Below are 25,690 nucleotides of genomic sequence, written 5' to 3'. Positions count from 1 at the left end.
TTAAAAAATGTTGACCTATTTGTTGTGTGTGTGTAAACTATACTACTTTACAGCTCTTCCAAGAATCTTAAAATTATTTCAAAATAAAATTTAATGAAAATAAGAGAACTATGCTGGATGTGGTGGAGCAGGCCTATAATCCCAGCACTGGGAGGCTGACGCAGGAAGATTGCTGCGAGTTCCAGGCCAGTCTGGGCTACAAAGTGAGTTCAAGCCTGAACTGCATAGTGAAACCCTGTCTCAAAAACAAACAACAACAGCAACAATATATATATATATATATATATATATATATATATATAATCTTCCCTTCCCTTGTTAATATATTTTTCCTATACCATTAATACTTTTTTTTGAGACACAGTTTATGTGGTATAGGCTAGCTTTGAATTCATTGTGTAGTTCAGGCTGGTTTTAAACTCACGGTGATCTTTCTGCCTCAGCCTCCTGAGTGCTAGGATCACAGGCCTATGCCACCATGCCCAGCCCCTACCATTAATACTTAACATGTATGTCCTAAAAATAAGGACATTCTACTGTATAGCCACAAAGATTTCACTGCTAAGGAAATTTATCCAGAAATTATTCATATTTTCCAACTGACCCAAGAATATCTTGTGTTAATCGATACCAGCATCCAAGCAGGCCTAGACACAGTTATGTGTTGTGACCTCAGCATTCTGGAGGCTGAAGCAGGAAGAGTGCTGCCAGTTCAAGGCTAGCCTCGGCTACACAGAAATCCTGGTTCAAAAAAAAAAAAAAAAATCAGTTGACCGGGCATGGTAGTGCATGCCTTAGTAACCCCATCACTCAGGAGACTGAGGTAGGAGGATCCTCAGGAGTTCAGGTCAGCCTGGACTACAAAGTGAGTTCAAGGCCAGCCTGCACTGCATAGCAAAACTATCTCAAAAAGACAAAAACAAAAAAAAGTTTACACATTGAATTTAGTTGTCCTTTCTCTTCAATATAGAGAATAGACAGTCTATTTTTTTCATAACATTTTCACCCCCTTGAGTTCAGACTAGTTTCCTGGTGAATATTCCATATTCTGGATTTGTCTGATTGTTACTTTATGGTATGTACTTTGTTCTACCATCCATGTTTTGCCTGTAAAATGTAAGTGGCTAGGCACAGTGAAGTTAGGCATTTTGGACACAAAAATGCACCTGGTGAAACCTGAGATCTGATAGTACCTCATGTCTAGAAGCACATAGTGTCAGATTTCCCTACTAGTATGGCACTGAGTTAGGTCACCTGGTCAAGGAGCCACCTGCCCAATCTCTCCTTGTAAAGGTGTATTTGCCCCTAGGAATCTAAACAGTGAGGCTTCAGACCCTGTGCCAATATTCTGTGCCCCAGTCATTTCTCAGGTAAGGACTGAAGCAGCCACTGTTGATCTTGCCTGCATCAAGTATTACACAGCAGCGGGAGGGTGAGGGGAGGAATATTTAATTTGCAATGAAATAGGAAGCAGGTTTGCTAAAGGGCTTAGGAGAAAAGAAATAACCTAATGTTCATTTTTCAAAGATCGCTTCAGCACTTGGCAGAAGCTAGCATGGTGGCTGAGTGTAAGACCAAGCTAACCAAAAAATTCGCTGTGCACGAAGTTCAGGCGAAGAGCACAGGACATGGCAACTCAGGAACGGAAGAGGAAGAAAGGGAGAGGGCTGGTGAAGAGAGTTAGTCCTTGGATTTGCCAGAGCCTAAGAGAATGACTTCATGGCAGAAGAGCAGAGCTGCTTGCGCTGGCTGTGAAATTCTCTAGAGAAGATGCCATTCAGAGGATTCATTCCTCAAGCTGGGAAATGAGTACTGGGGGTGATGCTAAGAACAAAGCTGAGGAGAAAGGAGAAGAGGAGACAGTAGAGCTTGATGTGTCCCATAAAGAAATGGCTACAAGATAGGAGACCCTGCTGGGAACAATTGGAAAAGGGGTTTTGTTTTTTGCTATTTCCTTTAATTTTTTTCTTAAGAATAAAAATGATACAGAATTTCAAATAAAATAATAGATTAACAATAGTTAGTATATTGTTATCTTCAAAGTAGTTGCTCAGATCACAAGACATAGGCATGAAGAAAATGATCCATGAGGGGCTGGGGATTTAGCTCAGCGGCATAAGCGCCTGCCTTGCAAGCAGGCAGTCATGAGTTCAATCCCCAGTACCGATAAAAACGAAAAAGACAAAAAAAAAAAAAAAAAGAAAAAATGATCCATGAAAGCAGAAACTGTTCTTGATGAACTAACAGATTACTTGTATAATTACCTATATATATCCTTTTCCTTTCTTTTTCTCCTTTCACCCATCCCAGGGGTTCTTTCCTTTTGAGCTAATTCTTCCCTTTTCACATCACAATAGCTACTGTACATTTTGGACCCTATTTCCTTTTTTTTTTTTTTACACTAAGGAGACAATATGCTGAGGATTTAGCTCAGCGGCATAAGTGGCTGCCTTGCAAGTGTGCGGTGGTGAGTTCGATCCCTGGTACCAAAATTAAAAAAAAAAGGGGGGAGCCAACATGATGTTTACACATGTGAATCTGAGTTATTCCACTTATGAGTATGGCCTCAAGTTGCATCTATTTACCTATAAAGGTCTTGAGTTTATCTTTCTTTGTAGCTGAGTAGTATTCCATTGTATAAAATTACCACATCTTTTTATCCATTCTGCTGTGGATGGGCATTTGAGTTGTTTCCAAGATTTAGCTTACAAACTGTGGTGTTATGTTTTCAAATCTGGGAAAATACCCAGGAGGGGAACAGCTGGAATGGGACCTCCAATTCTAGTTTTTGTTATTTTTGTTTTGGATTTTTTGGTGGGTACCAAAGATCAAGCTCACAACCTTGTGCTTGCTAGGCAGGTACTTGTGCTGCTGAGCTAAACCCATGGCCTCAATCCTAGTTTTTTGCGGAATCTCCACACTGATTTCCACAGTGGTTGTACCAGTCTATACTCTCACCAACAGTGGAGAAGGGTTCCATTTTCCCCATAACCACACAAGCACTTATTGCTTGCTTGGTTGCTTTTGCTTTCTTTCCTTTTTTATCTTTCTTTGGCACCAAGGGTTAAACTCACAACCTCATGCTTGTGAGTCAGACACTGTGCCACTGAGCTATACTCCTTAGGCCCTATTGGTTGATTTTTTGATAGTCATTCTTTCTGGGGTAAGATGGAATCTTGTTGTTTTAATTTGCATTTCTTAGATAATCAATGATGTTGAACATTTTTTCATATATTTATTTGCCATTTGTATTTCTTTATCTGAGAAGCAGGTATGTATCTCTGATGCTTATTTTTGGATTAGGTCTTTGATTTTGGGGAACCTGATAAAGATTTTTCAATTCTTTATATGTGCTAGATAGAAGTCCTTTGTTTGAGGGACAGAGGGCTAAAATTTTTCCCACTCTGTGGGACTTTTCACTCTGTTGGTCATTTCTTTTGAAGTGCAAAAACTTTGTAATGAGATCCAAGTTACTGATTCTTTGAAATACTTTCTGTGCAGTTGGTGTTTTGTTCATGAACTCTCTGACTACCCCTACCCCTATGTCTCCAAAAATTTTACCGACCTTGTCTTCCAGTAGATTTAGTGTTTCTGTTTTAATATTTAGATCTTTGACCCATTTTGACTTTAGTTTAGTGCACTGTGACAGACATGGGGCTAGTTTTAGTCTTCGTCATTGGAGAGCCAATTTTCCCAGCACCATTTATTAAAGAGGCTATCTTCCTTCCAATGAACATGTTTGGTCCTTTGTCAAAGATAAAGTGGCTGAGTGTTTTTGTGGCTATGTCTGCATTTCTGTTCTGCTCCATTGATCCTCAGGTCTGGTTTTTTGTTTGTTTGTGTTTTTTTTGCCAGTACCATGCTTATTTTTTCACAGTAGCTTTATAGCATATTTTCTTTTTTTTTTCTTTTTTTCTTTTTTTGTCTTTTTTGAGACAGGGTCTCGCTGTGCAGTTCAGGCTGGCCTTGAGCTCACTTTGTAGCCTAGGCTAGTCTCGAACTCGCAGTGATCCTCCTGCCTCAGCCTCCCGAGTGCTGGGATTACAGGCGTGAGACACCACACCAGGCTATAATATAATTTCAAGTCTGGGATTGTCATGCCTCCTGCCTTGCCTTTGGTGCCCAGAATTGTCTTTGCTATTCTAGGTCTCTCTCTTTTTTTTTTTTTCTTTTTTGTTTTTATTGGTACCGGGGATCGAACTCACGACTGCCTGCTTGCCTAGGTCTCTTATTCCTAAATAAATTTCGGGAACATTTTCTCTAGATCTGTGAGGCATGCTAACTATGTTCTGATCAGGATTGCTTTAAATCTGTATAACAGTTCTGTGCCAGTCAGAAGACTGACAGACTCCAAAAATTAAAAAGGAAGCACTTTATTAGCTGAGCTCAGCAGCAACACTGTCCCAGACAGCAGCCAGGGAAGTGTGCCCCGAGCCAGGAGCTACAGGGAGTTATAAAGCAGCAAACTGCAAGGAGAGAGGTCAGGGTCTTAGGATCAGTTTGTTCCCATAAAAGGTAATTTGGCTTAGTTTTACAGGAACCAGGGAGGCAGGAGAGGGGGTTACATGGTGGGTATGTTACAAGATTGCAACTTAAATGGCTGTCACACAAGTTTTACAGGAAGAGAACAAGTTATAAAGACACATTAAACAATAAGTACAGTACATTTTGAGTTTTTAAGCTTATAACATTCCCCACTGCTTTTGGTCATTGAGTCAAATCTTTACATATTAGGTAACTGGGTATATCCTTCTTGTCTAAGTATAAACATTTTTTTTGTCTTTTTAATTTTTATCGGTACCGGGGATCGAACTCACGACTGCCTGCTTGCAAGGCAGGCACTTATGCCGCTGAGCTAAACCCCCAGACCCTAAGTATAAACATTTTAACAGCTAGGAATCGGTCTTAGATGTGATTCTAGAGGCAGTTTATAATACATGACCTAATGGTTAAGGCAAGTAGGAAGAGGATGATTGGTCCTACCAGCGGAGCAGAGAGCAGAGTGGTCAGCCAAGGGGATAGTGAGAACAGATTTTGAAACCAATTCTGGTCAATTTGTCATTGTTGTTGCTCTCGTTCATGGAGTTTTGTTTTGTTTTGTTTTGTTTTGTTTTGAGACAGGGTCTCTCTATGCAGTTCAGGCTGTCCTTGAGCTCACTTTGTAGCTGAGGCTGGTCTCAAACTCGCAATGATCCTCCTGCCTCAGCCTCCCGAGTGCTGGGATTACAGGCGTGAGCCACCACCCCTGGCTTCATGGTGTTTTTTTCTAAGCTTCTTTATGCTATCTCGTATGCTCCAGAGTGATTGGTGTAGAAACAGCAGGCTTCTCCTAAGGCTACGCATAGACCATTTCTTTCATAAATAACAAATTTAGGCCTCTGCAATTTTGGAGAACCATTTCAGCTAAAAAGCCTATTATTGACTCTTCTAGTTTAGACACTAAATGTTCTAAGGCTGCTAGGTCTTTATCTACAAGTGCGCTCAATTCTTGGTAATTCTTGTCAATAGTTATTAAACTTGCAGTCCCCAAAGCTGTAGCTCCAGATAGCCCCAACCCCATAAGGATTGGGGTCAAAATAGGGGCTGCTCTCATCCCCTTGTGCACGAATCCCAACAAACCTGGGGAAACATGGACTGGAATGTACAATTCAGTTTTCATAGTGAAGATGTTTAACATAGCACAGGGGGTCAAACCTGAAGTACAGGTGAACCATGACCCTTTTGGGGCCTCTAAATGTTGGCCCAGTGAATATGAAATATCAGGTATTACAATTGGATTGAGGCACAGATCACGATAGGAGCTAGAGTTAAGGTCATAGGCAGCAGATTGAATACAAGTTCCACTTCCTTGAACATTTCCTAGAGTTAGGATAGGTTTTTGCCCCCATCAGCAATGGTAGTTAGAATCCAAGGTGGTGGAGTTCCAGATCTGGTAAGGGGCAGTTGAGCCCATGGAGGCCTGTAGAGCCACCCCTATGTAAAAGGGTGGTTGTGGGTCTAAACATAGGCAGCAGTCCTAGGTAAGACTGGGATTGCTGCAATTGAGATATTGGAACATTATGTCTAAGGGACAATATAGGTCTGATGTCGTGGTGAGGGAAAGTTTGGGTTGGTTGTAGGCAGATTGGAATTCTTGCTAGTCAGGGGAGCAGGGAAGGCCAGAGGTCCTATAGCTGGCCCAGTAGGGTGATTAGTGACCCACTTTTGGTTAATATGGAAAATTGTCCCAGGGTCATATCCTGACACATAGAGTCGAATGCCCCAAGTTTTTTCTCCGACCCAGGAGTAGTGATGGACCTGCTTGAAATTAAATGTGAGGAGGTTACATTTTGAGGAACATTCTGGCTTTGAGTACTTTTTAAGGCTTATAAAAGGATTATTATCTGAGTTCGACCCCCAAAAACAAAAGAAAAAAAAAAGATACAAAACAAAAAAAAAATAAAAGAATCATAATCGTTCCAAGAGGAAATGGACTCATATCCCTAGTGAGTACAATAAAATTGATTGAGCCCCTCACAGATTTCATTGTTTTGGGGGTTCTCTGATGATCTTTCTCGAAGGCAAACATAAAATTGCATACTTTGCATATGTTGTTTCCCTCGTTGGGTATGACAGTTCAAAAGGACCCCAGAGTAGCCTTTGTCTGAGCCTATAACCTCACACAGGTCTGTAACAAGCATAGTATGAAGAGTGGTATTTTTAGGCATTTGTCAGTTCCCACGTGTAAAGGGGTGGGTCGTGTTCAAGAGACAGCATAATCATTGTTCCACAAGTAAGAGAAACTAACACTATCAGGAACATTTTGAAAGTTTGAGTTTCAGGGGATGTTCAGTCTGAGTAACAGTCCACTTATCTGTATCCTGGGTATCCGGAGGAAGGACCTTGATGTGGGAGTGATGTATCTGGTGGGTTTTCCAGCTACCTTGACAGCCGTGGGAGTGCTGAGAACAACAGTGCACGGTTCAGTCCAACGTGGTTCAAGGGAGGAATTGCAAGAACAGTGTTTGAGCAGCACTTGATCTCCCAGGCTTGCAGCCAGAGGGGTGTCTGGTTCGTGTGGCTTGACTTGGTGGTCTCCAAAGGGCTGATGAATGGAAGTCAGCACAGGTTGAAGAGCCTGTAGGGACTTAATTAAACTGTGGTTAACAGTCTCAGCCAAATGAGTACTATCAAGATGGTAGAGTGAGGGGTGGTGGTCTCCCATAGACTGCCTCAAAAGGAGTTATTCCACTTATGTATGGAGTATGATGCGTGCGCAGGATGGCAAAAGGAAGGAGACTCATCCAGTTTTCACCAGACTCTAAAATCAATTTGCTAAGTGTTTCTTTCAGAGTTTGAATCATCCTTTTAACTTGACCTGAACTTTGGGGATGATAGGGGCAGTGAAGTTTCCAATCAATTTGCAATAACTGAGCAACTTTATTAGTGATGGAAGCTATGAAAAGCTGGGCCATTGTCAGACCCCATGGTAAGGGAAGGCCAAATCTAGGAATCATCTCATATAAAAGCTTTTTGACAACAATCATGGCTGATTTGGTCTTCGTTGGATATCCCTCAGTCCATCTGGTGAAATTATCTACCAGAACCAGTAAATACTTATGTCCATGTAGTCCTGGTTTCCCGATTTCTGTGAAATCAATTTCCCAGTGTTCTCCAGGAAAAGTCCCTCAGTATCAAGTTCCTTCTGAGATAGTGGTAGCTTTGGCATTTACTTGCAGACATTTTGAGGACCTTTGACTGACTTCCTTTGCCAATTGAGTCAGCTTAGGAATGAAGTACCTGTTCTGAAGCAGCTCAGTTAATCTAGAGCCCCCTAGGTGTGAGGCTTGATGTATTTGAAAAATCAAGTCTCTTCCTAAAGCAGTGAGTATTAAAATTTGTCTGTCTGGCAACTGAAACCAATTTTCAGGGGGTATTTGTTTTGCTTTTAGTTTTCTTCCAAGTTCTTGGTCTGATTTGGAACAGATCAATTGAGGCAGGCAAGGAAGTGGCAGAACTGGCAGCAAAAGTGTTGCAAGTTATATATGCTGTGTAGATTACTTTAGAGATGTTTCTTGAGCACTCCTGTCAGCGAGTACATTTCCTATCAAGACGATCTTTTCCCATTTGGTGGCCCCTGCAATGCACCACTGCCATAGATTTGGGGAGCCAGATAGCAGCTAACAAGTCTAGGATAAAAGGAACATTCTTAATTTTTGAACCAGTAGAAGAAGAACCGTACATGAACGTGGGGCCACCTACCAAAGTGGTGGCAAAAGCGTAACAGCTATCTGTGTAAATAGTTACCCTTAGATCCTTAGCCAATTTTAGAGCCTCTGTGAGGGTAATGAGTTTAGCTCTCTGGGCAGAGGTGCCTTGATCCAAGGGTTGGGCCCAAATAACTTGTCTGTGTGGTTATGGCTACCCCTGCCACCCGTGTACCTTCAGAGAGAAAGCTACTGCTGTCAGAAGTATTCAACATCTGGATTTTCTAATAGAAGATCAGTAAGGTCTTGATGAAGGCTGGCAGTTGCAGAGAGCAGGTCCTGGCAATCATGAATAGGTGCCTGTGGATCATCATCTGGCAATAAAGTTGCCAGATTTAAGACAGTAGTTTCCCTGAATTCAATGAGGTCAGAGTTAAGCAAGAGGGTCTGGTATTGTACAATCCTTGCATTTGAGAACCATCTGTCAGGTGGGGACCTGAGGAGGATTTCAATTGTGTGAGGTGCCACAGTTTGGAGTTTCTGTCCAAAGGTTAATTTATTGGCCTCTTTTACTATCAAGGCAGTGGCCGAGATGGCTCAAAGGCAATTCGGCTAGCCCAAGGAGACTGAATCCAGCCTTTTTGAGAGATAACCCTAAGGTGGCGCCATGGCCCCAACATGTGAGACTGCACCCCCTTTGCTATCCTGGGCTGTTCTGTAATGAACAGCAGGAAGGGTTTGGTCAAGTCTGGCAAGGCCAATGCTGGGTCTTGGGCAAGGGCCAGTTTTAGTTTTTGGAATGCTTGGCTTTTCCTCTGGGTCCAAATGGGTGGGTCGGAAGGGTTTCCCCTAGTTGCAGTGTGGAGGGATTGTGCCAACTCAGCGAAGTCCAGAATCCAGAGGCAGCAATAGATCCTATGGATTCTATGGATCTCAGTGGATCCTATGGATCCCAAAAATCCCTGGATCTGTCTTTTAGTCTGAGGTTCAGGAATTTTGAGGATAGCCTGAACTCTTTTATTTGAAAGCGAGCTATTTCCTTCAACAAGCATAAAGCCTAGGTAGGTCACCTCTTGTGTGCATAATTTGGCCTTTTTGGCTGAAACACAGTAGCCCAGGCATCTGAGCGTGTGTAGCAAATCTTGAGGGGCTTGTAGGTGACCTTCATAGTTAGGGGCTGCCAGGAGGACATCATCAACATATCACAACACTATGACTCCAGGGTGTTCACCATGATATTCTTGGAGGTCCTTGCTCAAGGCTTCATCAAACAAGGTAGGAGCATTTTTGAACCCCTGTGGGAGCCTAGTTCAGGTCAATTGGCAAGAACCCCAGTGTCTGGATCTGTCCATTCAAAGGCAAAAATAGATTGACTTATTGATGCAATCTGAGTGAAGAAGGCATCCTTGAGATCTAGAACCAAGAACCAAGTCTGATCTGGAGGCAAAAAACTTAGGAGCATATAAGGATTAGGGACAGTGGGGTTAAGAGTAAGGACAGGTTTGTTTACCTCTCTCAGGTTCTAGACTGGGCGACAGTCTATAGTTCCAGGTTTTTGGACAGGGAGCAATGGGGTATTCCAGGCTGAAGTAAAAGGTATTAGAATATTTGCTTCTTTTAACCTCTGTGTGTGTTTCAAGATTCCAGTCAAGCTTGAAGACTGAGCAGATACTGGTGCACTCTCACAGGAGTCACATGGGGTAAAAGTTCTATGACTAAGGGTGCATGATTAATAGTCAGTCCAGGAGGGTTAGTTTCAGCCCAAACAACAGGAATCTCATGCATGAAGAGGTCCAGCAATTTGGTCTGAAGTTCTAAGGGTACCTTTGGTGGCTCAGCCATCAATCGGTGTCCCTCACTAATGGGGCAGATTATCAGGAGACATATGAGTGAGTCTTCAGTAGTTGATATGCCCTTGAGGTGAACAAAGGAATCACCCCCAGAAAAGCTAATGTTTTCCTGGAGCCTATGAAGTAGGTCTCAGCCAAGCAGGGGCTCAGGGCATTCAGGCACCACAAGGAAAGAGTGAGTTAAAGTCTGGTTTCCCAAGTGGGTTTGTGTCAATGGGTAATGCTGGATGTTACCTGTGGCCCCATGAATGGCTAGAGTGTCCTTGGATATCTCCCCAAGAGGGCACTGCAATACTAAGTAATTGACTCCAGTATCAACCAGGAAATCTATGGGTTACCCCCACACACAGTTAAGGTTATCTGAGGCTCAGGGGGAGCAGACAAACCCTGAAATTGTCAATCTTTTTCCAATAGGATGGAGGGGTGGTTTCCCCTTTCTCCAATTTGACCTTTCACTTTGGACAATCCTTTTTCCAATAGTCCAATTCTTTGTAATATGCACACTGATTTTTTTTGGCACACTGATTCTTATTTAGCAGGGTTGTTATTTGTTGGCCTTTTCCTTTTTTTCCTTGAGTATGTCCTTCCACTAGTAGGGCCAAGATCTTGGTTAATTTTTTCTCTTGTGGGTCTTCCATGTTGTCAAAAACCCTTTGGGCTATCTCTATCAACTGACCTGTCATCATTCCTTCAAAACCCTCTAATTTTTGCAATTTTCACTTAATATCAGGGGCCCACTGAGAGATGAATGCTATATTAATAGCTCATCTATTCTCTGGTGCCTCCTGGTCTGTAGGTGTATATATACGCTAGGCCTCTAGGAGGCGCTCAAGGAAAGCCGATGGAGACTCAGAAGCCAATTGTCTTACCTCACTTACTTTCGATTGCATTAGTCAGCTTCAGGGCAGCAGCTCGGAGTGCCATAAGAAGAGTCTGAGGATACTGATAGAGAGCCTCCTTACCTCCATCTGGGTTGGGGTCCCAGTTGGAGCAGGTCAAAGAGAAAAGAGCAGACTGGGGATTTAGCTCAGCGGCATAAGCACCTGCCTTGCAAGCAAGCAGTCATGAGTTCCATCCCCAGTACAGATAAAAAAGAAAAAAGACACACACACACACACACACACACACACACAAAGAGAGAGAGAGAGAGAGAGAGAGAGAGAGAGAGAGAGAGAGAGAGAGAGAAAAGAGCATTGAGCCTCATTAGATCCAAAGTGGGTTCCCCATTAGGGTCGAGGACAGATTGGAGCTTCAAGGTGCAGATTTGCTCATGTTCCTCAGATGTGAAGAGTCTGCAAAAACTACTGGCAGTCATCCCAGGTCGGCCAATTAGTGAAACAAATGGTCTCAAGGAGAGATGTTAGAGCCTGACGGTCCTTAGAGAAAGATGGATTCTATAATTTCCAATTGTACAAATCACTGGTAGAGAAGGGGACATAGGTGAAGAAAGATCCTTGAGAGGAGTCGGATGGAGAGACTTCTCGAAGGGGCAGAATGGAAGGTAGGTCAGTGGAGTCAGGGCTAGAAGGGTGGTGGGGGACAATGGCTGTAAGTACAGAGTGGACTGGGAGGGGTAGGGGGCTGCGGGGAGTGTTCTGATGAGTTTGGGGATTCGGGGTGGTAAGGAAGGGTCTGGGAAAGAGGAGGGAAATCTTCAGGAGGAGGTAGAGCAGCAGGAGGAGGTGACACCTTAGTTTTCATCATTGCCACGAAAGGAGGTTGTGCCCCCCCAGGGTCCTTCTCAGAGGAGCTTTTGTATCCATGAGGATGGGTCCTGGACCAAGTCAATCCAAATTTTGATATAGACCACTTGATTGGGGTTCATGGCCGGCTTATGAGGGGGTCCAAAGATAACTTGACAGACCTGTTGAGAGACTTGTAAGTTAAAGTTCCCTGTGAAGCGACACCAAAGGGAGGCCATTCGAATTCACAGAATGTTCTTAGTTTCTTAGGGTAGACAGGATCTCCATATCTGGCCGTTCAATCCCTAAAATCTTTAAAATGATTAAGCACGAGTTGCAGAAGTGACAAAGGGGAGGAAGCCTTCTGACCCATAATGGCGGACACTCAAGACAGGAGTACAGATAAGTACACAAAGACAAATGGTGGAAGCCCGCCACAAAGACAAAGACAAGATGGTGGAAGCCCGCCCAAATGGGAATAAAATTCCCCAAAGTTGGTGACATCTTGCCACAAATAGGATCAGGCTTAATGCTCTGATTTCCCCAAAGTATGGTGCACCATAAAAACAAAAAACATGAACAGAAGACATGGAACAAAACAAAAGTAACAAATACCTGCTTGTGAGAAGAAGCCATGTTCAGGGGCTGGGGATTTTAGCTCAGCGGCATAAGCACCTGCCTTGCAAGCACACAGTCATGAGTTCGATCCCTGGCACTGATAAAAACGAAAAAAAGACAAAAAAAAAAAAATTAAAAAAAAAAAAAGAAGAAGCCACGTTCAAACAGATCTTGGTGCCTGGTTCCTCGGAAGTGTCCGATTCATCCAGGAATATGAGTCCAGGGGTGAACCCCCAAAAAGATGGGATCCTGGACGAGCACCCAAATGTGATGGTCAGAAAAATGACAGACTCCAAAAATTAAAAAGGAAGCACTTTATTACCTGAGCTCAGCAGCAATGCTATCCCAGAAAGCAGCCAGGGAAGTGTGCCCCGAGCCAGGGACTGCAGGGAGTTATAAAGCAGCAAACTGCAAGGGAGGGGTCAGGGTCTTAGGATCAATTTGTTTCCATTAAAGATAATTTGGTTTAGTTTTACAGGAACCAGGGAGGCAGGGGAGGGGGTTACATGGTGGGGATGTTACAAGATTGCAACTTAAATGGCTATCACACAAGTTTTATAGGAAGAGAACAAGTTATAAATGCACATTAAGCAATAAATACAGTACATTCTGGGTTTTTAAGCTTTTTTTTTTTTTTGTCTTTTTCATTTTTATCGGTACCAGGCATGGAACTCATGACCACCTGCTTGCAAGGCAGGTGCTTATGCCGCTGAGCTAAATCCCCAGCCCTGGGTTTTTAAGCTTATAACACGTTTTGGGAATATGAACATTTAATTGGACAAAAGTTTATCAGTAAGAGACCACACCAACAATTATGGAGATAAAAAAGGAAGCAAAAATAATATAGTGAAAACAAAGAAGATTTTAAAGCCCCAGTATTAAAATGGCTGCCTATAAGAAATCACTAGTTAATAGGGAAAAAAATGGCTGCCTTAAAATACAGCACAGGGACACCTGAAAAAGCAATGTATTCTGGAACTCATTCTGATGGCATCTTTGTAGTTGCTAATATGAAACATTTATTTGTAAAGAAATGTATCATTTTGGGCAGCGGTGTATGACCTCAGCACTTTCGAGGCTGAGACAGAATTCAAGGCCAGCATGGACTGCATAATGAGATCCTGTCTTCCACCCAAAAAAATGTGTGATTTTGGAAACAGGCTGTTATTGAAATAAATATGTGTGATGGACATTACACACACTTTTCCTAATGCTACTTCTTAAGAGTACAATTTCAGTTCTTGACCTTCAAATATACATAGGCAGAGGGTTGCTTTCTCAAGATTTTTTTTGTGTGTGTGGTATCAGAAATCAAACTGAGGACCTTCTACCTGCCAGGAAGGTGCTGTACTGTTGAGCTATATTTCAGGCGCTTTAAAGATTTATTTTTGTCCTTCTGAGGCAAAAAAAGGCAGTTCAGACTGGCCTTGAACTCACTTTGTAGCCCAGGCTGGCCTCAAACTTACAGCGATTGTCCTGCCTCAGCCTCCTCCTCCTGGGATTACATGCATGCACCACCACACCTGTCTCTAAAAGTTTTTTTTGACCATAGATTTTTAAAATACATATAGTTCTTCAGTCACTGACCTTGAAGTGACTCCTACAGACAAATACCATTGTTTCATTTGCCTTTATATTTTGCTTTAAATTATTAATCACATCAATACAATTCATACATTCATTTTGGAATCAAATATACAAATTTATTAAATGTTGCTTCATCAAGAACAAGCATGCCTCTAGCCTGAGGTATTTGCATGCTAGCAGTTCACTGTCAGTTTAGGGTAGCATGTGTTCAGATGACTGTGGTTGTTTTTTTGTTTTTATTTGTCTTTTTTGTGTGTGCTGGGGATCAAATTCACAACCTTGCATTTGCCAATCAGGCACTTATGCTCCTGAGCTAACACCCGCCGCCCTGCCCTGGCCCTTATGGGGTTTTTTTTGGTTTTTTTTTTTTTTTTTTTTTTTTTTTGAGACAGGGTTTCACTATGCAGTTCAGGTTGGCATTGAACTCACTTTGTATAGCCAAGGGCAGCCTCAAACTTGCAGTGATCCTCCTGCCTCAGCCTCTTGAGTGCTGGGAACCCATGCCTGACAGTTGCAGTTGTTAAGGGCATCTAATTTTAAAAACTTCTGTAAGAAACATGTTTGTTTTCACATTAAAAAATTAAGATTGTTTCAACAATTTTCTCAGGTAGAAAAGAAGCAGTGAAAGGGCTAAAGGGAAAACAGCAGCTGGAGACCAGGCTATCACTTCTAGAGGACCATGGAGATGGCTGCTTGCACCAAGATGGTAACAGTGGGGTAGGAAGGTACGGTTGGATTAGGGCACATTTGGAAAGCAGGCACAGCTGTTCAGCTTCTGTAGGACTGCAACCAAGTGTGCGAGAAGGAAGGAGACTGATGTGGATCTCAGTGCCTGCCTAGCATGCCTGAGCACTACACAAAGCACTACACCAAGAAAAAAAGGGAAGAGCTCAAACTAAGCCCTAGAGATTTCATGAGACATCTAACACAATGTGGGTTCCGAAATGGAATTCTGAACTGAAATTCAATTTAGAACATTACTGACTGGGCTTAGTGGCATATGGCTGTAATCTCAGCTATTTTGGATACAGAACAAGAAGATCACAAGTTCAAACCCAACCAGTGCAATTTAGCAAAATCCAGTCAAAAGAAGCAGGGAGGTGGAGGATGTAGCATGTGCAAGGGCCTGGGTTCAATCTCAAATATAACAAAAGTAATAAAGAGGCCAGGTGTGGTGGCGCATACCTGCAATCCCAGCACTCGGGAGGCTGAAGCAAGAAGATTGCTGTTGAGTTCCAGCCAGTCTGAGATAGAAAATGAGTTCCAGGCCAGCCTAAACTGCATAGTGAAACCCTATCTTACACATACAAGAAAGGAAAGAAAGAAGGAAGGAAGGAAAGAAAGAAAGAAAGAAAGAAAGAAAGAAAGAAAGAAAGAAAGATGAAATCCAACCAAAGCTTGAGTACTTTTGGTTTAGCAGCATTATACCATTATCAATTTTCTGGCTTAAAATACTGTCTGGGGGCTGAGGATTTAGCTCAGAAGCATAAGCACCTACCTGGCAAGCATGAGGTTGTGAGTTCGATCCCTGGTACCAAAAAACAAATAAATAAAATTTAAATTAATAGATACATCAGTGCCCTATGGTTAAAGCTGGTGGTGGCTGGGTAAAGGGCCTATGATGGTTTTGCACTGTTTTTCTGACTGTTTGGTAAATCTGAAATGATTTCAAAACAACATACTTAAACTGGGTGTAGTGGTGCATATCTGTAATCCCAGCACTCAAGAGGCTGAGGCAGGAGGATGACCACTAAATGCAAGGTCATCCTAAACCACACAACCAGACCCTGTCTTGTTGGGCTATGAAGTGGCTCTGAGCAGGATTTAAAATTAACTAATTGGCTTTTGTGTTCATCTGTGAGTCTGTCCTAGGCCTCAGCCTCTTGCCTGGCGATGGGTACACTGGTCCTGGCTGAGGTCTGTAGCAGCCTGTGAGGCCAGAGATACCTCAAAGAACAAGGCCACAGCTGTGGATACTTGGCTCAAACATCAATTAAGTTGATAAAGACTACAGCTGCAGGAATTACTCCTACGATGTCTTCATAAGACAGTGCTACTGAATTGACTTGAACCATTACTTGGAGACGTCCTTGAAGTGATTCCCAAGGTCCTGCTCCTTCTCTGCAATTTCCTGTTTGCCTGCCCTAATAAAAGTGGGCGATCCAGAGAAGTCTCTGTCTTAGCCCTCAGAGTCTTGAGCTCAGCTAAAGGGTTTTGACCCTCCTGGAGCCCTAAAATCATACCACTTGTCTCATTCTATTTAAGCCTTTGCTGTACACTCATTTGGGAGGTTGGGGATCTAGGTCAAGACCCAGTACTGGGGCTGGGGATTTAGCTCAGCGGCATAAGCGCCTGCCTCGAAAGCAGGCAGTCGTGAGTTCGATCCCCGGTACCGATAAAAAGGAAAAAGACAAAAAAAAAAAAAAAAAAGACCCAGTACTGTCTTCCCCTAAAAACACTAACTCTCAGTCCTAGATTTGTAGGCCAAGCAACTGAATCCACAATGGAGCTATCAGTTTAGAAGAGGATGACTTGGAGAAGGCAGCCTTGGGAGGTGTCCCAGACGTGGACGTGTCAAATGTGCTCATGAAGTCCTGCATGCAAGTGTGCTGTGAGCTTCAGACTGAAGTCTAGTGGAGGCACAAGAATTTGGGGCTGGAAAGCTAAATTTGGAAGTCACTGAGGTACCTAAAGCCATGCTGCTGAATGAAGTCACTTAAGCAAGGAGGAAGGGAAGGGCCCATGGTCTGAGTCCCAGGGGTATCCCCCAAGTACCCTCACCCACAAGTGAGGGTATCCTGCTCACATAAGGCAGAAAGATCATGCAATGGGCAATTATGATGAATCATAGGGGGAAAGACAGGCATTAGCAGTTAAAAGGGCAGGAATTGAGTATGGTGGCTTATGCCTCTAATCCCAGCTATTCATGAGGCTAAGGCAGAAGAATCACAAGTTCGAGGCAACTTAATGAGACCTTGTCATAAAATAAAATAGAAAAAGGGGCTGGCACTATGCTCAGTGACAGAGTGTTTGCCATGTTCCAAGCCCAGCACTATGCACAGTCACACAAAATTATACAAATGCAAACAGGGACAATCTACAAAATAACTGACTGTCATTCCTCAAAAGTGTTCACACCATGAAAGTTAAACAAAACATCAAGAATCAATCACAGACTGCAGAAGAGACAGGAGACATGACAACTACTAACTACAACATGATGTCCTGGGTTTGATTCTGTGATGAGGAAAGTGCAAGATGGGAAAAGCAGAAACTCAGAAAGGAATCTGCCATTCATTGATGAGATTATACCAAGGGCAATTGCTTGGCTGTAATACTGGGCTGCAGCAGTGCAGGATGCTAATATTAGGGTAATGACCGGCACAGCCCCCCAATGAGACAGAGGACGCTCTTGTGGGTAACAGGAACTGCCGCTTTATTTACGCGGGCTCTGGTTTATATATTCGGCCGTGACCAATCACAGGCTGCCACGAGGAAGCAGGGCGGGAATGGGACGCAGGCTCTGGCTAATATATCCAGCTGTGGCCAATCAGGGGTTGCCACAGAGTCGGCACAGGGCGAATACGGAGTGAGCACGAGGTGCGCACGGGGTGGCTAGTTTAGAGAGGGACGTAACACATTGCGGAAGCTGACGTGTTCTTATCATCCCGGGCGGGGTGTGTTGAGCGCCTGCGCCCGACAGGGTAACAGGATGAAAGATATTTCAGAATTCTCTTTTGGATTCAGTCTGTATAGTTTTGAGACATGGTCTCACCATTTAGTTCAGCTGGTCTTGAATTCACTACATAGCCCAGGCTGGCCTTGAACTCACGACAATGCCCTCATCTCAGCCTGCCGAGTGCTAGGATTATAGGTGTGCACCACCACTCGTGCACCATTCTGGACACAGCCTGGTGGTGACAGCTTCTCTCTGCACTCAGAGCATCAGCTGGGGCAGCTGAATGATCTAGAAAACCCACTTCTAGGACGGTATTGGCTGTGGATAGTGAGTTTCACCAGGGCCAGGAGTCAGCAGCCTAAGGGCCTCCCCATCGGGCCTAGATAAGTAAACTGTGAAAAAGAGTGGATGGAAAGCTGCACCATCTTTGATGACCCAACCTCAAAAACATCACGGAATAGCCAGTGTGGTTGGGCACACCTGACACCTGGGACTCTGAGAGACTGAGGCAGGAGGATCACAAGTCCAAGGGCAATTCTGCAGACTTGGCAAAACCCTGTCCTAAAAAACAAAATCATCCTTGGTGGTCTAGCGGCTAGGATTCAATGCTTTCAATAAACAAAATGAAAAAGGGGGTAAAAAAATAAAAGAGGGGCAACCCACTTGGGACCCCGTCTGTCTCCAAGACAGAAGCTTTCTTTCTCTTAATAAACATTTCTGCTTTTAAAAAAATAAAAAAGAGTGTATAGATGTAGCACGGTGTGAAGGCCCTGGTTCAACTCCCAGTACTGAGAAAAAAATCCCAGTGTTCTTTCCTCAACAGGACAGTACATGTATAGCATGTGCCAGGCCCTGGGTTCAATCCCCAACAGGAAAAAAGAAAAAGATGGGAACAGGGATCCCTATGCAGCATGAGCTTCAGACAGCACTGGGTGCCCTCAGGATGGTACAGCCACAGACAGCCTGAGCTTTGAAGAACTTAGAAGTATTATCTAGGCATGTCGGCACACACCTGTAATCCCAGTACTCGGGAGGCTGAGGTGGGAGGGTCAACATGAATTCAAGGCCAGCCTAGGCTATAGCAAGATCCTCGCCCAAAACACAAACAAAAAGATGTAAAAGAAGCTGGAGCAGGGCTGGAGGTTTAGCTCAGCGGTGTAAGCACCTACTAGGCAAACTCAAGGTTGTGAGTTCCATCCCGGGGCACCAAAAAAAAAAAAAAAAAAAAAAAAAAAGAGGCAGCTGGAGCAGCAATGTATGTAGGAGAGAGGGGCAACTGTCGGGATGCAGCAAGGATGAAGCAAGAGGATCTAAGGAAGAGGCCACCAGGTCTTCTGTGAGGAGCAGAAGCTTCTCAGAGAAGCTTCTCATGGCTCATGGGAAATACCTGGGCCCTGGAGGAGCTCAGCTGGATGTAGGGGCAATTCAGTCCTTGATACAAGAGCAGTTGATCCACAACAGGGGCATAAAGAGGAGACAGGAATAAAGTCAGGGGTTAGAGAGATCTGAGGAGGAAGAGCAAAGACAGGTAGGGTCAAAGACTATGAAAACCCCAGCATGACTGTCCAGTTACTTAGAGGAGTCTATGGTGGGAGAATTGCTTTTGCCCTGGAGTTCAAGGCCAGCCTGAGCAGCACAATGAGATCTCATCTCAAAACAAACAAACAATAACAACAACAAAAAGCCAAAAAGAGAGAGAGAGATGCAGAGCCGGAAGCCTAGAGAAGTGGCACAGCAAGCACCCCCAAAGAAATGAAGTAGGGGTCCCGGGTGCCTTTCCCCCAGCTCCCAGCAGAGGGCACCCGGGTTTCCTTTCCCTACACGGGTGGGAGGACCAATATTCATCACGACTCCAGCCCATCGGTGGGGGTTATTTTTACAGTGTCACCGGACACCCAAGCTGGAAGGCCTCCTTGTGTCTGCCCTTCGGCTCCTGAGAGTGACCCTGAGGCATCTTCACCAACACCCCCGCCTCCTCTTGCTCTGTTCGGCTGGGTCTCATGGTGTCTTGCATAGAATAAAAGCAAAGCCCAGGGGCAGTGATGGGCACACAGGTTTAGCGATTTGCAGCTTCTAAAGAGGGCCCGCTGGGATGGCAGCAGAGTCCACTAGGTTATGATCAGGGATTCAGAAAAATGACCTCAAGTCCTCTGGAGTCCTCCGGAGCCATCTGTAGCCATTCAGACACAGGGCAAGAAAAACCCAACAAAGAAAGGGATGCTCCTTCCTCGTTAGTATAGTGGTGGGGAAAAAAAAATAAAGAAAGAAAGAAAGGGATGCCCCAGACGCCCAGAGGCAGGGACGTGGAGGGCTGAGAGATAGTGACCAAAAGGGGCCTAAGCTGACAAATACACTAGGCGGGGTAGGATGGGGTGGCGCGCGCCTGTGGTTTCTGAACTCAGAAGGCTAAGGCAGGATTAAGAGTGAGTTTGAGGCCAGCCAGGATTGCAGAATAAATTCAAGGCCCTACTGAACTACATAGTGAAACGTCTCGATAATAATAAGGACGGGAATGGTGGAGGTGGTGACAATAACAGAAACACAAGGGGAGACGAGAAAGGAAGAGACCTCTGGAAAAACAAGAGTAAAATAAAGACAGACATCCAGGAAGACAGACATGCCCAGACACAGTGGTCCCTAGTGCAAGAGACCTCAGAGGTAAGTGACCCAGGGAGCTCAGCGACCCATCCCAAACAGACCCAGAGCCAGGGCCCAGAGATGACAAAGGCGGGGAATGTGCGCCTAATGGGCACGAAGGAGCTGCACCGAGCCCGAGGGCCCTGATGCGCCCAGGCAGAGGGCGCCACCCCGCCGCCCGGGTCATGGCCCCCTCCCCCGTGCCCTCTACGCGGCCGGGCTATTTTTACGCGCGGACACCGGACACCGGTGGGGCGGCAGCGGCGGCGGCGGCGGCGGCGGCCGAGGCGGGGCGCGGAGGGCCGGGCGTCGGGGCACACGGGCGTCCGCGGGGTCCAGGCAGCGCGCGCCATGGAGCCGCCGTGCGGCTGCTGCGAGCGGCTGGTGCTCAACGTGGCCGGGCTGCGCTTCGAGACGCGGGCGCGCACGCTGGGCCGCTTCCCGGACACGCTGCTCGGGGACCCGGCACGCCGCGGCCGCTTCTACGATGGCGCGCGCCGCGAGTACTTCTTCGACCGGCACCGTCCCAGTTTCGACGCTGTGCTCTACTACTACCAGTCGGGTGGGCGGCTGCGGCGGCCGGCGCACGTGCCGCTGGACGTCTTCCTAGAGGAGGTGGCCTTCTACGGGCTGGGCGCCGCCGCCATGGCGCGCCTGCGCGAGGATGAGGGCTGCCCGCTGCCGGCCGAGCGCCCTCTGCCCCGTCGCGCCTTCGCGCGCCAGCTCTGGCTGCTCTTCGAATTCCCCGAGAGCTCGCAAGCCGCGCGCGTGCTCGCTGTCGTCTCCGTGCTCGTCATCCTCGTCTCCATCGTCGTCTTCTGTCTCGAGACGCTGCCCGACTTCCGCGACGATCGCGAAGACCAGGGGCTCGCCGCCGTGGCCGTGGCCGCGGCCGGCTCGGTGAGGGGCGGGGCCTGGGGATGGGCGGGGCTTAGGAAGAGATGGGCGGTGTCCGAGAGCCGGCCTGGCCAATCAGAAGGCAGGGCGAGGGGCTCTGAGGCGTGGCTAATCCCAGACACCCTGCTGGATCTGGGTCTTGGATTCTAAAGTAGGACCCGCCGTGTGCTACGGCAAGGCTGGGGGAGATGTAAACGCGCCTGCAGAGTATTGGGCCTTTGGGGACGGAAGTTGTGAGCCGAGGGACAATCTGGTCACTCCGGGATCTATGTAGCTGACTAGACACATGAGAAAGATGGGCTGGAGGGCCGCGAGTAGACCCTGAAGAGAGTGAGCTAAAGCCAGGTGGGCTGAGGACTGACGGTTGGGGAGCAGGAATCAGTCGCGAAGAAAGTCAGGCTCTGGGGAGGCGGCCAGCGGAGAGGCATGTGGGGATCTTGAATCACTCAGGGTTGGGGCTGGGGTCCGGAGAAAAGGAAGGCAGGACTAGAGGCAGAGCCAGAATGGGAACCTCCCCACTTGGAAAATCAGTTGGGGGGGGGGCGGGATTTGGGAAAGAACAGTTTCCACCCTACTGAAGCATCAAGTCAAGAGTTGCTGCTGAGGAAGGAGAAGGAATTACCTTCCCAGCACCCCCAACTCAGGAGACCAGAAAGGCAGCTGTCCAGGGTCGTGACAGTGACGGGGGTCCCGGGGAGTGAGGATAGCCAGTGCACTCACTGTGGTCTCAGGGACTGCCCACTCCGGGGTTGAGCAAGGCTGAGCCCTTTCCTCCCTGCAGTTCCCTGCCCGGCTGAATGGCTCCAGCCCCATGCCTGGACCGCCACCCCGCCTGCCCTTCAACGACCCGTTCTTTGTGGTGGAGACGCTGTGTATCTGCTGGTTCTCCTTCGAGCTGCTGGTGCGCCTGCTGACCTGCCCAAGCAAGGCTATCTTCTTCAAGAATGTAATGAACCTCATCGATTTCGTGGCCATCCTGCCCTATTTTGTGGCACTGGGCACGGAGCTGGCCCGGCAGCGGGGTGTAGGTCAGCCTGCCATGTCCCTGGCCATCCTACGGGTCATCCGGTTGGTGCGTGTCTTCCGAATCTTCAAGCTCTCCCGGCACTCAAAGGGCCTGCAAATTCTGGGCCAGACGCTTCGGGCCTCCATGCGCGAGCTGGGCCTCCTCATCTTCTTCCTCTTCATTGGGGTAGTCCTCTTTTCCAGTGCAGTCTACTTTGCTGAAGTTGACTCTGTGGAGTCCCATTTCAGCAGCATCCCTGAGTCCTTCTGGTGGGCTGTGGTCACCATGACCACAGTTGGCTATGGAGACATGGCGCCCGTCACTGTGGGTGGGAAGATAGTGGGCTCTCTGTGTGCCATTGCTGGCGTGCTGACCATTTCCCTACCTGTGCCTGTCATTGTCTCCAACTTCAGTTACTTTTACCACCGGGAAACCGAGGGCGAGGAGGCCGGGATGTATAGTCATGTGGACACCCAGCCCTGCATCAACCTGGAGGACAAGGTCAATGGGGGGCTGGTAGATGGAGAGGTGCCTGAGCTTCCACCTCCACTCTGGGCGCCCCCTGGGAAACACCTGGTCACTGAAGTGTGACTTCAAACCTCCCTGGAGGGGGGAGGGGGGAGGGGAAGCAGAGGAGGGGGTGGGGTTTGGGGAGAACTAGACTAAGTGGTGACCAGTGCTGAGTCTTGTTGGGTCTGTAGCTGCTACAGATACCTCCTTCAGGAGCAATGAATGCCAATGGTTTGTGTTGAGTCGAGGAGTGGCCCCACTGGTTTGTATTGACTCGTGTTGTGTCAAGCTTGTGGGCCTTTGGGAGTAGTGCTGAGATAGATTTGGTCACATCTAGTTGGGAGTTTCCTAGGTCCATGTTGGGTGGGGTGATGAGTCTGGGTTAGGTTTGTCCAACTGCATTATGCAGGGTTCTGTGCCTTTGAATCTTCTAGGGCCATGCTGGGTCAAGTCCCGTGGTCACTTAAGGGCATTATTAAGACTGACTGCATGGTCACGCATGTGGAGACATGTGGAAAATTGTGTAGCTTTATGTTTTTTCTAAGGTCATGTTATTTTAAGTTCTGTGAACTTGTGAGTTGTGTAGGAACACAGAGTCAAGTAACAGAATTCAAGCTTTCTAGGTCATGGTAGGTGAAGGTGGGTTGGAATGTATGACCGCATTCATCTTTTACGTGCTGTGGGTTGAGTTGTGTAGACTTCTGTAGCTGGGAGTTTCTCGGGGCTACCGTGAGTTGAACTGTGTTGAGCTATAGAAGCATGTGAATCTTTTAAAGTCCGTTCAGGCAGGTCACAGGACTGTTGGGTGAATGTTGGGTTGAGTTCTATAGAGCTGGAGAGTTTTACATTGGTGAAGGAAGCATCAGGACCCAAAGGTCACAGCCCTGGGCAAGAGTCATGAGTGGTGTGGATGTGGGCACTGCTACTGCAGAGGTGAGCTGGGTTCCAAGCCCTGGAGTCTGGGATCTGCCCACAGGGGCTCCTTGGAAGAGGAGTGCTCCTTCTGCTGACCCTACATGTGCTTCATCTTGCCGCTCGAAACCCCAATCTCTTGGCCTCTGCAGTGGTTTAGCAAAGAGGTGAAAACATGGAGGCCAGAGAAGAGAGGAGAAAAATGTTTGTTCTTTCTCCAGACATGATCGGAGACAGATCCAAAGGGAGGAAGAGACACAGACACAGGAAAAAGAAAAAAAAAAAGAGGGACAGAGACCTAGACAGAGAGCAGAAGAGATCCAGAGAAAGGGACAGGGGCCTGGAAAGAGAGAGGCAGAGACCAGAGAGAGAGAACGATTCAGAGACTCAGAAGGGGAAGCTGAGATTCAGAGACAGGGAGATAGAGACCCAGGGCAGGAGATGGAGACCCAGGTGATGTCAGGTGCCTGGGAAGCGGCACCTGTGACCAGAGCTGGAGCTGCACCACCGAGCCCCAGAGAAAGAGAACTAAAAAAGCTGGAAAACTCCATGTCCCCAGCCTGTCTATTCCCTGAATCATCAAGGGATCCTAAACAAGGCATGTCACCGAGTGCCTCCAGCCTGGTGTTCTCCATGTCTTCCAGGGAAGAAACCAGAGTCTCAGCAGGGCCGAGGCTTCCCAAGGTCACCCAGCAGGCGCCGGCCAGGACTCCTGGCCCTAGGCTGCCTGACTCTAGTCCCCACCGGCTGAGGCTGGGGGTGCTCAAAGCCTAAGGAGGCCTGCAGCCTTCTACCCTATAGACAGGAAACAATGCTGGCAGGGAACAGGGGATGGTGTTACCTAAGGTCACAAAGCCAAACATTTCTGAGTCTTTCAGGACTAAATGGCATTTGGAGGAGGCAGAGGGAGAGGAGGAGGTTACAATCACTAACACATATAGGGCTTCCTATGTGACAAGCATCATTGGAGGCACTTGAATTAACTTATTAAAACCTGTCCAGTGGTTTACAGTGTGGTGTTGTTATTTTAAGCCCTCCTTCCCCTGTGATCATAGAAACCCTTCCTCAGAGGCCCTGTGTGAGAAAGGGGGGATGTGAAGATGGGACACACCTCTTGCTGTGCCCCAGTGAGCAAAAGCAGTGAAGGAATTCAGTTTCAAAACCCCAGGTTTCATCCAGCCTCCTTTTTAGACGAGAAAGGAGCTACAGGTTTGGGGAGAGTTTGATAATGGTTGAAAATAATACAACCTTGAGCCCGGCGTGGTGGCTCATACCTGTAATCCCGGCACTCAGGAGGCTGAGGCAGGAGGATTGTTTCGAGTTCGAGACCAGCCTGGGCTGCAAACTGAGCTCAAGGCCAGCCTGAACTGCATAGCGAGACCCTGTCTCAAAAAGACAGAAAAAAAGAAAAGAATACAACCTTTAGTGGGTCATCTCTCTCTGAAATGGAGGAAAGCCATATTCCAAGACAGGTTGTCTCTGTCACAGGACCAAAGACAAGGTGGAGTCTTGAGGTGCAGTCTCCAGTACACAAAGAGATCCAAGAAGAGGGTACAGTGCAGAGGGACCCAGACTAAGAGCCTGGGCAGGAAGAAGAATCAAGGGTGAGAGGAGAGCAGAGATCAGGGGAGTGGATGAAAATCCAGAGGAGGGGACAGAGGCCCAGAGAGAGGGGACAGACACTGTTGCCTAGTTTCTCTCCTTTGAACACTCAACCCTGTCACCCACTGGGGACTGGAAGCCACAAAATCTCCTTGTTTGTTTGTTTGTTTTTGGTCATTTTCCTTTTTATCGGTACCAGGGATCGAACTCATGACTGCCCGCTTGCAAGGCAGGCGCTTATGCCGCTGAGCTAAATCCCCAGCCCCCAGAATCTCCTTGTTTGGAAGTAGACTGTGTGCCCAGTGGAAACACCAGAGACGTCAGAGAGGTGACCAGAAGTGACACAGGAGCCTGGGAAGTTCGCTTTCCCTTCCATAAACAACTGGAGCAGCCTTCTGTGCAGCTTTGGCTGGGATAGGGAGGAGAGGGGAACACCCTAATCCGGGGACACCCTTCCTGCCACCTTGCCATGCTATTTTTAGGTGTGGGTGGAGGGGTTGCCGGATGACCCCCAAGGCAGGTGT

At 46.7% G+C, this 25,690-nt stretch overlaps 1 protein-coding gene across 1 annotated transcript; it reads left to right on the top strand.

The window, feature by feature from the left end:
- The first annotated feature begins 19,872 nt into the window (after positions 1 to 19,872).
- On the top strand, positions 19,873 to 24,575 carry Kcna7 (potassium voltage-gated channel subfamily A member 7). Its single transcript, XM_013147928.3, has 2 exons — positions 19,873 to 21,139; positions 21,918 to 24,575. The coding sequence occupies exons 1-2, from the start codon at positions 20,591 to 20,593 to the stop codon at positions 22,731 to 22,733; spliced, it is 1,365 nt and encodes a 454-aa protein (XP_013003382.1). The 5' UTR covers positions 19,873 to 20,590; the 3' UTR covers positions 22,734 to 24,575.
- The last annotated feature ends 1,115 nt before the right edge of the window (positions 24,576 to 25,690 follow it).

Source organism: Cavia porcellus, unplaced genomic scaffold (assembly GCF_034190915.1).
Source record: "Cavia porcellus strain 051 isolate PalLab524CR breed Dunkin Hartley unplaced genomic scaffold, mCavPor4.1 scaffold_7, whole genome shotgun sequence".
Lineage (NCBI taxonomy): Eukaryota > Metazoa > Chordata > Mammalia > Rodentia > Caviidae > Cavia > Cavia porcellus.
The sequence above is the reverse complement of the archived record's forward strand: the minus strand, read 5'-3'. Positions and strand labels throughout refer to the sequence as shown.

Excerpts from the sequence above, each read along its gene's own strand:
- Kcna7 (XM_013147928.3), top strand. The coding sequence starts at position 20,591 with ATGGAGCCGCCGTGCGGCTGCTGCGAGCGGCTGGTGCTCAACGTGGCC. Across the intron at positions 21,140-21,917 it reads CCGTGGCCGCGGCCGGCTCG|TTCCCTGCCCGGCTGAATGG; the intron begins GTGAGGGGCGGG and ends TCCTCCCTGCAG.